This window comes from Scleropages formosus, chromosome 1 (genome assembly GCF_900964775.1).
Source record: "Scleropages formosus chromosome 1, fSclFor1.1, whole genome shotgun sequence".
Classification (NCBI taxonomy): Eukaryota; Metazoa; Chordata; class Actinopteri; order Osteoglossiformes; family Osteoglossidae; genus Scleropages; species Scleropages formosus.
Genome location: NC_041806.1, coordinates 9,258,059 through 9,274,493, shown reverse-complemented (window position 1 = coordinate 9,274,493; position 16,435 = coordinate 9,258,059). Strand labels below are relative to the sequence as shown.

Here is a 16,435-nt window from a genome sequence, read left to right as displayed (position 1 = left end):
GCATTAGCTATTTGGAATTCATCTTTTTTTAGCTGCCGTCTCCACTCCTTTTGAGAAACTGACATTGTTTTGGTCAGACATGACCCTGATCAATCAATAAAATGTTCACTTTCTTCACCCATGTCTGCATTTTAAAAGTGAGGCTCATTGTTCAGATGGTTCACTGGCAGAACCTGTCACCACAGACGGCAGATGCCATTTGTTTATTTTATTGACAAAACTACCGACTACAAACAGAACCCGAAATAAATTGACCAAAACCACGTTTTCATAAGTCTTCAGCTCCAAACTTGAATGAGGATAATGTCAGATTTCCAGAAACTTCTCGGAACTTTCAGTATTGTTTAACATAGAGAAACTCAACAAGAAAACGAAATGACATTATGTTGATGGATCAAAATTTACTAATCATTGAAAACATGATTAAAAAGATTTAAATTTGGTGTATTTCAGCTGCATACATGACAAAGAAAATCTTTAAAATATATTGAAAAACCAAGTAATACAAAACCAAGATTAAATACTGATAAACATTAAAAGAATTACTTGAAATTGAAAACACCATCATATAATCAAAATAAATTAACAGTACACAAAAAACAATAGGTAACCGTGTGCCTGAAATAAACTTAAAACTTTGAGTATCCTGTGTGTTTTATTTAATGTTAAACAAATTCAGTAAATTCAACATGTAATCGTTCTGCTTTGAGATGTGCAAGTCATCAAAATAAGTCCTGACAGACTGGGGAATCAAAATCCAGGAAGAAAACTTATGATTGTACTGTTTAAATAAAGACTACGCATGCACCGACACACCAGTATGAATCAATGGAATTAATCAAGCATCCGGCATTTAAAACATTCAAGGGCATGCTGTTGAGACAGCAGCTTTTTAAAGACTCCACAATTTCTTACACAAAATGACCAGCTTTCCTTGAATTCTTCTCTCTTCATAGGATGACAACCAATACATTCATATAATTTTTACTTAAATTACAGTAGACAATAGTGATTAAACTAACATAAGGCAGGCAGAGAATTAAACACACAGGGACAGAAAATCATATGCATTACATTCAGCGAAACAAAGAAAATATGGCAACAAATGCTCCACCATATAAACAAAACTATTATGAGAACTTTGGTCAAAGGGTGTTTGCGATTCATAAACACAAACCTTGCATACACAAACTGTTTAAAAAAGTACCACAAAATAGAAAATATGGTTTAAAAAGTTACAAAATACTTTAAAACTAAGTACTGTACAAAGTAGTTCAGGTTATTGTGCATATTAAAACTTTTACAATATGGTACCTGATTCCTCATGTAATAATTACTTTTAAAATATCAAACTATCAAAAATATGTAAACAATGAGAAATAAATGCAGGACCTAGAGTATTTTACTATGGTAAACAACTATTTACATATGCAAACAAAAATTATTCTGTATCAATATACATATGGGGGGAAAAAAAATAACATTTTCACCTAAGAGTAATGCAGTGAATTGTTGACTTGGCAAGTTTGACGGTTATTGTTTCTTTAAAAAGATGTTTGTGTGGAAGTCTGACTAGCTTCTGCAGGTGCGGTTTCAAACTCATCACTTTCCACTGGTTCTTGGCTTTTACTGTCCACACCATCATCTGTAGAGGAAAAAAACACAGTGACTGCCCAGCCAATGCGTGAAGTCCTGACCAGTTGTAAAGTTTACTTTCAATTTTGCCACTTAACACCAGAAATTTTGAATTGCACCTAGATATAGTAATTGGCAACGTGTTTCATACATTGATATTTGTGCAAAAATGTTTATCAGTAGTAAATTTTAAGTTAGATTATTTAAAACAGTAAGAGTTCTCAATAACGTTTCTTACTGCACGCAATTACCCTTCCTGTTAGTACAGCAAACCATACCATGCAGAGTATAAAAAATTACCAGAAAGGCTGTCGGAGGAAAACAGGTTAGAGATGGGGATCCTGCCTTCCTTGTACAGCTCCATCTTCTGGACAAAACGTTGTTTCACACTATTTATTACTATCCTTTTACTGGGGAGGTCTAGTGAGGCGATAGAGAAATGTTTGCAAGGAAGCATTCAATCAATCCACGCTTCCAGTATCTGAATGCATCTACTCTATGGAATGTGGAATATTGGCGACAGCTGTTGTAGCCCTACCTGTCAGAGAAGCAGATTGTGCTGAAGCAGCGTGTGTAGCGCCCTCCAGCTGACAACCTTCACAGAGAGAGGAGGACTGGCCTGCCCCGCTCTGGACCCCGCACTTGTGGTCAAGGGACGACTGCCCAGAAGCGAAGTACTGAGAGTAGCCCTGACTTTCATCTGATTCACAGGGAGTCTGGAAGGAGGGTGGGCGCAGTTCCCACGCTCCACCTGCTTTCTTCAAAGACTGTGCTGGTGAGCTGACCATTTCTAACGGAGCCAACTGAGAGTGGGTGTTGGGGGGACAGTCATAAGTATCCTCTTGGGGTCCTGTTTTCAGGACTTGATGGGTGAGAGATGCCAATGATTGGTCAAGAGAAAGGGATGGAGGCACAGGAGGAGGGGACTGATATAGTGGAAGAGATTCCACTTCCACACACACTTCAGGAGAACATTTACTGGAAGTATCTAGTGTTTCACTAATTTCTTTAAGGGTTTTGAACACCTGGAAAATATAAAACAAAGCAGAACGCCAATAAATGCACAAATACATGAGATGTATGACCTATAAACATTCATTGTCGGGCAAACTCCTCATCCATAATCAATACAAAAGACAAGTCATCAAAAAAAAAAAAAATTGTTCTGCTCATATGCCACATATGAAAAACAATTCACTGAAGGTTCAAGTTTAAATAATACTAAATTCCTACCCTCACTCACCTCTACCATAGGTGGTCGTTTCCTCCTAGAGTCCAGGCAGCGACAGGCAAGTGATGAGATCTCCAGGGACCCTGGAGGACCCGGCTTAGCTGCAGGGAGAATACTGGGATCCAGGTGTTTCTTCCAGATGTGTGCTGCAGCTTCCTTCTTACTCTCACATTCTGTAGCCAGATCTTTCTATTGATAAAAACAGTAATCTGAGGTAAAGGTAATTTTATATTTCCACAAGAATTAACTACCAGCAGCAGAGACAGTGACAAGAGCATCCAGTCACTTCACCTGTTGCTGTAGACTTCAGAATACCAAGCAAATTACAGTCTGTATCACTGTGGTGTTTTACCAAATACAAAGTCCTGTCCTGGTTGTCTGTTTCCATGGCCTTGCGACCAGTCAGCACTTCCAGCAACACCTGAGGAACGTAAGAACGTTGAGTGTTGTAGGTCTCCAGTCCAGAGCCCCCTGAAAAAGCTGCAGACACACAGCCTAAGCCCCTACCGCCACAAGTACTGGTGAAGCCCCATCACTGGAATATGCTGATTTACTGTCTAAATATGCTGACTAATCAGTTCTCTTCAATGGTCAAAGTCATATCATCATCAACAGTGATACCTTAAACCCTCACTTTGACATCTTGTACTTCTCAAAAGCTTAACAATGCAAAATTTGCTTGTATCACAGCCTATATAAGTACTTGTACAACTTCAATAATTAATCACAAAATATTATCAGATATTGATTAATCTGTCCATTGAGCATGGAGGACACAGAGCTTCCTTGAGTCTATCAGGTTACCTTCACTGCCCAAGTGGGAAAAAAACAAAAACACAGCAAGTTTTTTTTGTTGTGTCAAAACCATAGATGCCAAATGAGTCGTACTGTTAAAATACAGCACACAAAAATACTATAAACTAAATTTTCTCTTTGTGAATGTTTTCCATTTTGGTTTTTTAACAAGTGCTTAAAATACTAGGTCAAAAATCTGTCCTTGTCTTTGTGTTGCCATGGTTACTCCATCTAGTCAAGCCAGATATTCAATTTTAAGTCTATACGGGCTTAGAGTAAGTCTCGAAAATGCTATTTGTCTTACCACACCAAAGCTATAGGTGTCGATCCACAGTCCCAGCTCTCCACCTTTGACATACTCATCAGGCAGGTAGGCCAATGTCCCGCGCAAGGTCTTTGTTTGAGCCACAGTGGTGGATTTACCAGACTTCCTGTGGCTGCTCTGATAAAACCGAGCCAGTCCAAAGTCCCCCAGTTTTGGTTCCAGATGCTCTCCCAGGAGGATGTTGGAGCTAAGGGAATAATTTGGAGTGTTAGTAATGAATTCAGAGTCTTTGCACAAACTATACGTGCTTGTGAAGATGGGTGATCCTTAAACATGACATTCACCCCCTCTTTGTGACTGCACTCGTACCAGCTGAGAAAGGTGACGTATCAATGGATTCATAAAGAAAGCTCAGGCTATTCTATCATGGTTCCAAAACTTTCAATTATTTACACTGGTTCCTGACAACTTTTAATCCGTGGTTACCAGCAGCTCCCATCTCCATGTGCCCAACATGATAGTTTTTGCAGCAAGACTATGATCAGTTGTAATTCTTCCCCTCAGGAAGACAATGTCAATATCAATAGTCAGTCAGTCCAGCCCTATCCCTCCTGGTCTCTATGTGCTGGGATGTTGTTCAATGAACATGTGACCCACCTCTTCACATCCCCATGGATGAGCTGAGGACTGCTCTGGTGCAGAAACTGGAGAGCTTTTGCTGTCCCCAGCAACACACTGACACGCTGTGGCCAAGAGAGGGCAGCACCACTCTGGAAAATAGACATGGGCTCCAGTCTTCAATCAGTTGCACATAACAGACACACATGCATCACAGATGGTTAAAATACAAACAGATACAAACGCTGAAGAGGAATATTAAAAGGAGGTCTCTCGAGTCTACGTAAATGTGAGAGCTTAAGGACTCAATTTATCCAGTAGCATACAGGTGGTCCCCGATTTACAATGGGGTTACGTTCCGGGAAACCCATCATAAGCCGAAAATATCGTAAGTCAAAAATGCATTTAATGCACCTAATACACACCTCTGCGTGACAGACTGGCAGATGCGGATCGCTGCCGCTGCCCAGCATCACGAGAGCATATCACTCTGCATATCGCTTGCCTGGAGAAAAATCTACATTCAAAATTCAAAGTACAGTTTCTACTGAATGTCTGTTGCCAGCTCACCATTATAAAGTTGAAGAAAATAAGTCGAATCATCGTAAATTGGGGACCAGCTGTAGTTGCAATTTATGTCTGTTTACCAGTAAATGGATTCATGAACCATCCAACAGAAGGGGTCTACCTTGCAATGGAGCTGGCCCTCCAACGAGCCATTGGGCATGAACCCGTACAGCAGGCAATATGCCCCTCCTCCAAAACAGTATCCCGCAAAGTCCACAATATTAGGGTGTCTGTATCTGTGGAGGTTGAAGTACATAAGACAGCAGTGATTTTCAGTACAGCTCTCTGTAAAAATATACACTTCAAAACAAGCAGAAACGCAAACGTAACAATGTGGCAATGATTAAACTAATAAGGAAGTGCAGTTGTTGAAGTACTTCTATTTAAACCAAACAAATACAAGTTAGCCGTTTTCTGAAATGCATCTCATACACTAGGCTCAATGTGGGCTATCACCGTTTTTAGCAAAAAAGCACTTTCTAAATGACTGGAGCATTACTGGTGCAATAAATAACATCCATTACAAATACCAGAGAAATGGCAAAAAGTATCGCTGTTACTGTTCCTGAAAATGTGTATCTTTGCAGAATTGTTATTCTATATCACATAATGATTAAGAGCATAACAAAGAGAATGCAGACTGACAAAAACAAGAAGCACTGGTTACTCCAAGTGAGTGTACAAATGCAACTGTACCTGAATGAAAGGTTGAACTGAATTCATACACAGTTGGCTGAGACAAAGATCGCTCATGAATACTGGTGAGGTCAAAGATGAATTTGCCTTGTATTTAAATTCTATTTGGTTTTAAGAATAAATCCTTACCCTGAGCAAAGTGGTATTGAATCCACCAATGGTAACAGAACCATCAAAACATGAAACACCAGAGAATCAAATAACTAATTATTGATTTATGTGTTTACATTGTACAGTGGACTTGCTTGACTGATTTACTAGTCAAAGATTTACTTACTAACCGTAAAGGTACCTGGTATCAACCTTGCTATGTGACCAGCTCACATAATGAATAAAAATATTGTTCCCTGAAATGTGAGCCCTAATAAATGTGTGGTTCTGCAAATATCTAGACCTTTATACCTGGCATATAATTAAATACTGGCCTAATATAATACAGTATATATGGCATCATGTAGCTCAGAATATATTTTGCCAAATATATTCAGTGCATATTTGACTAACCACAAGGGATTAATGATAAATTTGGGCACTTGCCTCTTGTCAACAAGACATTAGTTCCCAGAGATAATATCATAACCTGCATGTTATTTTTACCACTTTATGAGCTACATGATACCATATATACTGCAGTTTTTTTCTAATGAAAATTAAGATGTACATTATACATATTTAGCTGATGCTTTTCTCCAAAGCGACTTACAACGTTAAGGTTACAGTTATTACAAGCTTACAATTATTTACCCATTTATACAACTGTGTAATCTTACTGGAGCAATTTAAGGTAAGTACCTTGCTCAAGCGTACTGTACCCGGAGGTGTGAATCGAATCTGTGACCTTTGGATCCAAAGGCAGTAGCTCTCACCACTATGCTACCAGCTGTCCCTATTAGAGTAGACGCAGTAGATAAGACTCATTGTAAATCCCTGAGAATGACCAAATTCATTTCTGTACATCAAGTGTGCAGTCTCATTACACAGAAAATAACCCAGTTATTCAACCTACAAGCTAGTTTTCCATGACCTCAATCTGAAAGAGGCATTTCTGTATGTTTACAGATCTTATCTCTATTATATATGTAAGCCTCACCACAGGGTAGGGTCATCGCTATGAAGCAAAACAACCTTTGCACCCCAATGCAGAACTTTCACAACTGAAAACTTTCCATCTTCATCTGGTACCTACATTTAGAAACATAGTACCCATGTAAAGTACGTCTGATAATGCCAGTAATTTTTAACTGCAATCCCTCTATAAAACATAGCTTGCAGCTGTACCATACCAAGAAACCATCTTTTTGGAAAAATGAAAGAAAAGGAAATTAAATCGGGGTAATCAAATAAAAGAAATACAAAAGGGTGAGATATAAGCCGCAGTCATGGATGATAAAAAGGAACACAAATAAACAGTACTGCTAGAAATTTCCATGACACTGTAGCTGACGAAAATATTCTCAAAAGCTCAGGAAAGCTGCCTTACTGTGACAGTTTCTCCACCTCCGTCCTGAAGGTTTCTTTCACAAGTGTCCAGTTTAGCCGAGAGTCTTGCTGCAAAAAGACAGCGATGCGTTAAAGCCACCGAATTGCCCCACACCACTCAAAGATGTTCACACCACAAGACATTTAAGAGGTGCAGAAACACCTCAGGGTAAGTCAAGTGGTTTCAGCAGCAGCACATTCACAGCCTTACAAGCATTGAAAGGTATCCTTTCACACAGAAATCTTTTTTCTGGAGCATCTTCTTTAACTCGGAGAAGGTGCCTTTTTCCAACCATTTTGCGCATGATTTGGCAAATGTTGCTACACGAAAGGCTGTTCTGGTATTTCAAAAAAAGGGAACGGTTAACCATTTCCCATTCTATAAACAGTATTTTTTTAAAAAAGTTTAAGAATTAAAAATATGAAAGTTTAATTCGATGTTATGAAAATTGAAGGCAATAAGGAAAAAACAACTCTTGATATGGGAGCATAGAACACTTCATTCTAAATATTAACATGTTAAAAGTAATTAAATGTTTGCTCACAATACCATGACCTCAGAATAATGGTACTTAAGGCCCATCACAGATAAAGTTTCCCAGAAATGGTAAACTGATAAATACTACATCAGTGTTAAAAAGGTGGAAAAACATCCTATTGAAAATGAAGAGAAAAAAAGAACAAAAATTTAAGGCCAGCGGTTCCAAGAAGATCAAATGCCCAAACGTGTCATTCAGCAAGAGTTCCAACAAGAAGTGGGGTCTACCGTAGCACTGTCTCACTGAATGTGCTGAACTTTTCAGGCCCCTTTGCCATATCATGTCCCTGTGTATGTGTGGAGCAGTGAGGCCAGGGGCGTGTCTAAAGGGGTGGCACCCCCCCAAAATATGATTACCCCCTCACCACTACCCAGTGCACCCCTAACGCCACTGGGATATAGCTGCTTGATTTATAATGCAGAATCACAGTACCACGTTTTTTTAAACAGGAGGAGAGACACGACTCGACCACAGACCACATCTCCGTTCATGGTATGAACACACTCAGTTATACATTTTGAAATATGTGGACTGGGAAGTTGTCATTTTCTGTTGCAATAATATGCAGGGGTGAACTCCAGATAAAAGCAACAGTAATGAGTGATGTAGCCTACCAACGGCAGAAGGCTACCGAAGCCTCGATTGCCCAGACAACCAACACAGGTATAACGGCTTCAAAAGCTCCCAAGAGTCCCATTATAATATTACGTAGCTAGCTAGTTAGTTAGCTTCGCTAACGTAACTTCGGCAGACTTGTGAATAGCTATGACTTTCCCGTGTTATTAAGCAGCAATGCACCACAACATAAATAGAAAATAGACAAATATAACTTTATCGGTACTTCCTGTTGTTTTGAAGGTTAAAGGCACAATCACTTTTCCAAAAGAGGCTACAATAAAGTGGTAAACACTGAAATGTGAGGTTTTGTAAAATGTGGTCCCCCCCGTGCCACCTCATTTATAAAAATCCTGGAATCGCCCTGAAATGAGGTGACCAAAAAAAAAAAAAAAAAAAATTCACATTCAAATAGCCTCTCACCTCTTTCAGCCTCTTAACAGCATAGTCCGTGTTTCTCATATTTGCCAAATACACCTGTCCAAAACCTCCCTCACCAATCCGTCGTGCTGCTGAGAAGTTGTCTGTACCCTGCTGCACCTCCTCTATTGACCAGCGCATGGCACTCGGAACAAGAAGCAACTCACGGGGCTAGAAAATAAAACAAAAAAAAAAAAACACTAGTGATAAGAACCACAGAAAAGCCCCAGCACAAATATGAAACTTTATGAATTTAATATATTTATCCTCAGTCAATAACCACTTGTTTAATGCAGGGATGTGGTGGTCTGGAACCTATCCCAGAAGCATACTGCATGAGGGAGAGTGCACCCTGGACAGGACAGCAGTCCATCACAAGGCAATCACACATGCACACACACTACAGGAAATTTACAGGCAATAATTCACTTGACCTTGCCAAACTGAAAATTTAAAACCACACCCAAACCCCAGGAGTACATGTAATTTTACTCATTTAGTCGACACTTTTCTCCAAAGCAACTTAGAATGTTAAGGTACTTACAATTATTTACACATTTATACAGCTGGATAATTTTACTGGAATAATTTAGGTTAAGGCTCAAGGGTACTACAGCCGGAGGTGGTAATCGAACCTATGACCTTTGGTTCCAAGGTCTAACCAGCAGTTCTAATCACTACGCTACCAGCGTACCAGAATAGTAATTGCACCAGAACTGTATCTTCTGTGCTAATATGCTACTCATAATAACAATAAATGTTAGTGATACATTACCGTTAACACTTATTACATCCATGTGTCAAGACCCGCTTTTCCATAATGTGTTTTGACACAGTCTAAGTGACATCATCATTATCTACTGCAAGAGGACACATCTGAACCACAACATCGCTACGGTGGTCTTAGAATAATTTCATTCCAACCGGTTCCAATGTTTTGCCCAGAACCGTTTGAGAATCGAACAAGTACACAGTAAAAAAACATACATACATGCACCAGGTTTTTTTTTTTTTTTTTTTTAAATTTCTTAACATTGATCCTTTTTTTGATTTGGATATACATTTCCAGATATTTTCAATCAGTCTATTATTAGCCCATTACCTGTGAAACAGAGGGTCCTTCTGAGTCCAAGTGCGGTGGTGGAGGGTCAGGCTTGGGAAGACTGTCATTGATCACTGAAAAAAGAATTGTAAAGGAATATTTAAAACTTATAGTACAGTATAAAAATACATTTTGAAAAAATTCTGCTGTTTACTGCATGCATGTGGATTTAACTGATGGGTGAGAGCATCAGAAATGAAGCATCACCTGGGTCAGGAAGAGGAAGTGTTACAGGTGCCTGTGAAGGACCTGGAGTAGGAGAGGCATGTTTGCCTGTACCAAAACTTCCACTGCACGAGTGCCCTTCAACAGACATGTAGAGGCAGGATTACATTACATTATCTTGCAAAGCATCCATCCTGTTCACTCGCTACAGTAGTTGGCAGATGAGCTGGTTAAAGAGCAGGCATCCATTGTGCATGCAGAGTATCCTGCTCAGCTGCAACGGAATATTACACATTCCATGGCTCATGCTGTTCAACAGTGGAGGGGAAGTGTGACTCACAGTCCTTAAAAATGTCTCGCGCTCTGTACAGTTGCAATTCCTCCAGAAGTCTCAGCAGGTCCTTGACTGTGCCGTTCAGCATGCTCCAACGGTTTATCACAACGTCTGTGCGGCTCTTACTCCGCAGGGCGAGCCGGAGGTCCGTCTGGTCAGTCAGCACATGGGAGGCTAGAACACAGGAAGAGCGCTCAGTCCAGCAGCATGCAACTGACATCCCCAAAAGACATACCGGGTCTCAATGCGGCATGCACGATGTGGGCCTGCTTTTGAAGCACCACAGCTTTCGGTACTGTTGGAAGTGCAGCAGTACTACTGAGAATAATTATCCACAGGGCCCGTTTCTTTATATGAACAGAATCCAGGTCAGCCACAAGGCCTGGCACCACACTGCAAGGCGAAACAGACAGCCATGCACAGAAAATCTCATCAGAACGTCAGACAGGAATGTTGGAACCAGCACAGTAACTGACTGTTTCATAGTCAAGCTGCCGTTTCATAGCTGGCTGAGGAAGCCCTACACATAACTGAGGGTAAATACAAATGGGAAAAATAAATATATGGAAACAGCTCATTTCAACAAAAGATGGTGACAGACTGCATTCCAGAGAAGGACACAGTTCATGCACAAGCCGGAGTTCTAGCATCATGCTCTATCCATTAAGACACCAAGCAGCTCGACTCGGTCATGAAAGATTAACGGGCCTGGTTTAGGAATGTGTTGTACAAGTAAGCAACACTTTCCCCACCATTAAATTTATTAATTTAGCTGACACTTTTTTCCAAAGCGACTTATAATGTTAAGGTATTTACAATTATTTAACCATTTACGTATACAGCTAGGAAATTTTACTGGAGCAATTTTTGGGTAAGTACCTTACTCAAGGGAACTACAGCTGGAGATGAAGCTCAAACCTGCCACCTTTGTGTCCAAAGGCAGCAGCTCTAACCACGATGTACCAGCTGCCGTACATTACACTGAGATGTATAAAAAAAAAAAAAAAAAAAAAAAAAAAAAATATATATATATATATATATATATGTACACACTGTATATATGTACACACAAACAGGCATCCCTTGATTTATGAACTCTCTTCAGCTGAAATTTCTGCATAACATCTCACCTTTTGATACCCAATTTTCAGTTTCTGGAAAAAACAGTATAACAAAATGTATCTAAAGTGTGTCCACAAAAACATTAAAGCAAGTTGCACGTCATAGAAGCAAAGTATAAGTGATGTACAGTGTATGGCACCCGTGTACCCTCAGCTGTTTCCAGTTGGTTTTCTTTCTTGTATTTACATTGTTTCCACGCATTTGTGCAGCGGCAGTGCAAGAATGACCAAGTCTCCGCCACCCATCACATTTTACAGTTTTCTCTTTATTTGGTAAGTACAGAATCAGTTCATTACAGTAAATTTCCTAGCAACTGTTGTCTGCACTTTTTTTTTTTTTAAAAAAACATTTCATTACTGAATGTTTGTTGCTGTGTACTGGACATGGGGAAAACACAACCCATTTCAAAAACGCTCTGCCTAGAAACATATCCATTAATTACCTCATTAAGGGTTTGATAACCATGAAGCAACTCACATGACTGTATCCTGATCTGTCCGTCTGTTCATGTAATGCTTGTTGGTGTCTGTTTTCTGAGATTGTTGTGGCTTTAGAGAAAAGTGTCCGCACAATGAACAGATGCAATTGTAAAAAAATTATTTATTTATTTTTTTTTAACCATGCTGAACTCATGGATTAGTAGTTATATAGGTGTTTTAGTGTTATCTGGGAAAATGTGTGTGCGGTATTCAGATGGGCAAGGATCGCATTATTATTATTTCCCTATTTAAAATAATGGGAAATAGGCTTTCGATATCACAGGGGGCACAGTGGGTTGGACCGGGTCCTGCTCTCCGGTGGGTCTGGGGTTCGAATCCTGTTTGGGGTGCCTTGTGACAGACTGGCGTCCTATCCTGGGTGTGTCCCCTCCCCTCCAGCCTTACGCCCTGTGTTGCCAGGTTAGGCTCTGGCTCCCCGCAACCCCAAATGGGACAAGCGGTTCAGAAATGTAGGCTTTCGATATCTGAAATGCCAGTATTTGCACCGTTTTCAGAAATACCTGAATTTCGTAAATCGAGAGCTTGCTTTATTTTTTCCGAACAACAAAAATCACTGACGAATGAAACAAAGAACAAAAAAAATAAATAAATTGTATGACCTTCGTTTTAGGTACCTTCTGATATGTTACTTGGTGCATATTATTTACACATTTTGCCTGCAATAAAATGTTTAATCTGGGCCTGAGCCAAACACTGTACACTGTTTTTATTTTTTTTTTTGGGGGGGGGGTCTTGCAGATTTCTGGAAACACCGGCAGTCGGATCTCATTAGACTCACATCCCGGCTTCAGTTTCAATTTCTTACACTTATCACCATTGTTCATCTCGCAGATACTTTTTCCCAAATCGGCTTGAAATATTACATTCTGATACTTTGTATAAGTTAAAGCAATTTGTCCATTTATAGACAAGTCATTTGCACAGTATCCATTCAGGGCAGGTGTCTTTCTCAAGGACACTAGAGCAGGGGCCAGGATTCAAACCCAGGTCCTCCGACCTCAAGGCCACCAGCTGTCCCTCCATTACACAACAGTGTTTTTTTCCCCCCTCCCGCTCACTCCCCAAATATTTGCCTGGATGTGACTACTTAGATGTTATTAGTGGTGGTGAGAACTGATGTGTCGTCACTCCTGCTCTGTGTGTGTGTGTAGCTGCTCTTTTCCAGCAGCAGTCCCCAGCAGCGGAGCTCTGACACACTCCTGAGCCCGGGGTTTCCCCTCCTCTGCAGGTAGGTACTGCTTGGTGACAAAGTCCGGCCACTGTACTCAGCACCACATTCGTGTCGTGTCCTGTTTGACATTTGAACCCACTGACTGAGCTCCAACCGCAGGTCTCCACCTGTGTATCCGTGTGCTGTGGCCCTTGGACCCGAAGTGGGGGGGGAAGATTCGAATCCCACCTCAGCTGTACTACCCTTCCTTGGTACTTACCCTAAATCGCTCCACTAAAATCCCCCACCCAGCTGTCTGAGCAAGTATAGTTACTGGTCAACAAAAGAATGTAGATATTAGAAAAAACCTCTTCAAAAAGGCACAGTAAATATTTTTAAAACGAACACGCTCGCCTGCCGCATACTAGTAAATATTATTATTTGAAGAATAACGGTCGTTATTCTTCAAATAATATTTACTAGTATGCGGCAGGCGAGCGTGCTGCTCGTTTTAAAATGCTCATCTTCACAGAGCCAAAAAAACACCTCACGTTACTGTTTGTTACTGCAGTTTTTCCCGCCGCAGGACACTGACTGACACTGACCGCGTAAAGAACAGGCACGAGACGCAGAAATCGCCAGAACTTAGTGACCAATTCTATTAGCGCTGTTCGTCCGCCCGTTTTCTCAACCCCCTCAGGAAGCCCGAAGTTACGCGCAGTGGCCCTAAGTTAACTCTGTGGTGTGGAACAAGTTCGACCATTTTTTTCACCGCACACGGTTAATAACATTGTTCATGTGGTAACTTACGGCGCACAATCCGCCCCTACTAGTCTTCGTTAAACACCGTAACAGGCGCAGTGACATGGCAGGCGACCGGAGCGCCGCCGAACTCACCGAATCGCTCCCACTCCGAGTCCGAAAGGCTGTCCATGACTCGGTTAAATTCCAGCATGACTTTCGAGGGTACATCATGGAGGAACTGGTGTCCCGAGTGCCTGTGCGACATGTTCAGGCCGGACACACATGGGTCTCTGTCGGTGCGTTTTCTGCCGAACTGACCGCTAACTCCAGGGAATGGGTCAGATCGTGCGCGTGCAACACCATCGCCTCGGACTACCCGACCCCGTCTCCGGCGACCTGCGAGCCGCGAGCTGCACTCCAGCCTACAACTTACCGAAGTGAGACGCGTGCGACGCGCTCGCCCACTTCCCCAACGACAGGCGCGCGCACGGCCTGTGACGTGTTGCAGCACGTGGGAGTCGCTGAGCTCGGCGCTTTACTTCCTCGTCAGCTTAAAGCGTTCTCTACAAACCACCGAAGAGGGACGTTGAAAGACTTTCTTGCGTCTTAGTCATAATTTCAGTTCGTGTGTGTGAGCCGTGCGAAATGTGAACACATAAAGGGGAAACGCGTGCGTCGCTGCTGCTGCTGCTACTGCTACTACTTTCCACGGCGAGGTCGAGCAGCGAACGTCAGTGGAGCCGCGCTATCGTTATGCTGACTCACGGGGAACTGAGCGCAGAGCGGCGCTTCCCAGCGAGGAAAATAACAAATGATTAAGTAATCTCAGAAAAAAAAAATCCAACGTGGCTTCAAGAAATTACAAACACCTCTGTGACTGTTAGGCTTTACGCTCTCCATCTCTTCCACTAGTAGAATTAAGACGTATTATTAATTTGACGTTTCCTCCAGTAATTTAACAGTGTTATAATTGATTGTGCATTACTAGTAGCAATTTACCATTGTTATATTAGGGTATTCTGACAGTATCATTTCAGAGTAAATACCTTGATCAAGGCTACAGGCAGGGGATTCGAACCTGGAACCTTAAATGAGAGAGAAAGCGCTGACCTCCACAGCTCTCACCTAATTAAATTAGTTCCCGTATAATGAAAACCCGTTAGAAAGTTGTGAAAGTGCAATCTTTTCCTACAATGGGTTTCGGGGCTTTTTTTTTTTCTTTTTTAACCGGGAACGCCGTAATATCACCTCTGCGATTGATATTTTATTCGATTATGTTCACTGCTTGTTTCGTAACAAAACCAAGTACGATACAAAAAGTGGCAGAGTTTCAAGCAGTAAAATGCATCACAACCAAAATCGCAGTCAATACTTACTATTTATTAACACTGTACAGCCAGTAATGGCACAGAGTCCGTGTGCTTAAGTTTTACTGAAAAACATCGGCAGCGATCTCATGAACTTTATTTCTTTCTGTCATAACATCTGTGAGCCAGATGTGTTTCCGTAAGGGATGGCAGGAAAGACAGTAAAAGCAACATTCCGAATGTGAATGTCACGTCTCTACGGTAATTCCCCGCTTAGCTTCGCAGAACGGGGATCGCTAATCGAAATAGCGCTAAACGGGGTCATTATTATAACATCACATTTTTATTAGATCGGTGAAACTATAAGTACAGTACGACGGTAATGAACTTTCATTGATCAGTTTTTTATTGAAAGTCACTCATTGTATTTTCGATGAGGGACTGGCTCATATAAGCCCAAATTTTGCAATAAATTTAAAATGTAGCTAATTAATGCGACATAAGGTGGTTGCAGTTCTGAAGTCAAAAAGTTCATCATGCAACTGATCTCACATGAAAATATAACGTAAATGTCCATTTGGATGCAGGAAAACATTTACACAATCCTAAGTGATGTATAAGGACACAGCTGATGCCTCACAGCTCCTGAGCTGCCTGGTGGGTATGGGGTTTGAGCCCAGCTCAGGGAGTGTGTGTGTGGTAGGCAGGTGTAAGTCACCATGGTGAATAAGGTGTGTGTGGGTTGGTAACACTAGACACAGAGTACATTTATGCATCGGTGCATAAAATGGAAAGAAACAAACTAGGTTTACTTAAGAATCAGATGTCTGCAACTATGTCTCTCTTTCTCCTGATGTAATGGACAAATTGTATTTCTCTGAGATGTACATCGCTTTGGAGAAAAGCATCTGCAAAATGAATAAATGTAAATGTGTGGAGGTTGCATGTTTTCCCTTGTGTTTGCACCTCCCGGACGTGCGCAGAAAAAAAAGGCAATGAAAATCACTTCCATTTTCTCCTTGATTTAGAAATTATGCAAGTGGCTGCTATGACTCAGACTTGATGGCCCATTCATGTTCTACTTAGTATGTGTGAGGTATCCGTACCACGTATTTGGGTACTTTTCAGATTACTGTATTTATACTTTTATG

General features: G+C 41.0%; 1 protein-coding gene across 1 annotated transcript; it reads right to left on the bottom strand.

Moving 5' to 3' along the window:
* Window positions 1-199: 199 nt before the first annotated feature.
* irak1 (interleukin-1 receptor-associated kinase 1) lies at window positions 200-14,457 on the bottom strand. Its single transcript, XM_018753003.2, has 14 exons — window positions 14,131-14,457; window positions 10,468-10,635; window positions 10,170-10,265; window positions 9,963-10,036; window positions 8,864-9,031; window positions 7,288-7,355; window positions 5,233-5,347; window positions 4,584-4,696; window positions 3,966-4,173; window positions 3,219-3,287; window positions 2,879-3,055; window positions 2,174-2,660; window positions 1,936-2,055; window positions 200-1,645 (listed from the first exon to the last, which is right to left on the bottom strand). Exons 1-14 carry the CDS (start codon window positions 14,240-14,242, stop codon window positions 1,545-1,547), a joined length of 2,076 nt encoding a protein of 691 aa, XP_018608519.2. The 5' UTR covers window positions 14,243-14,457; the 3' UTR covers window positions 200-1,544.
* Window positions 14,458-16,435: the final 1,978 nt, after the last annotated feature.

Bases quoted from the DNA above. Each gene is read 5' to 3' on its own strand.
- irak1 (XM_018753003.2), bottom strand. From the start codon at position 14,242: ATGTCGCACAGGCACTCGGGACACCAGTTCCTCCATGATGTACCCTCG. The intron at 5,348-7,287 runs GTAAGGCAGCTT...CAACCTCCACAG, and splicing joins GAGGTGGAGAAACTGTCACA to ATACAGACACCCTAATATTG. The intron at 1,646-1,935 runs GTAATTTTTTAT...TTTCCTCTACAG, and splicing joins TTCCTCCGACAGCCTTTCTG to ATGATGGTGTGGACAGTAAA.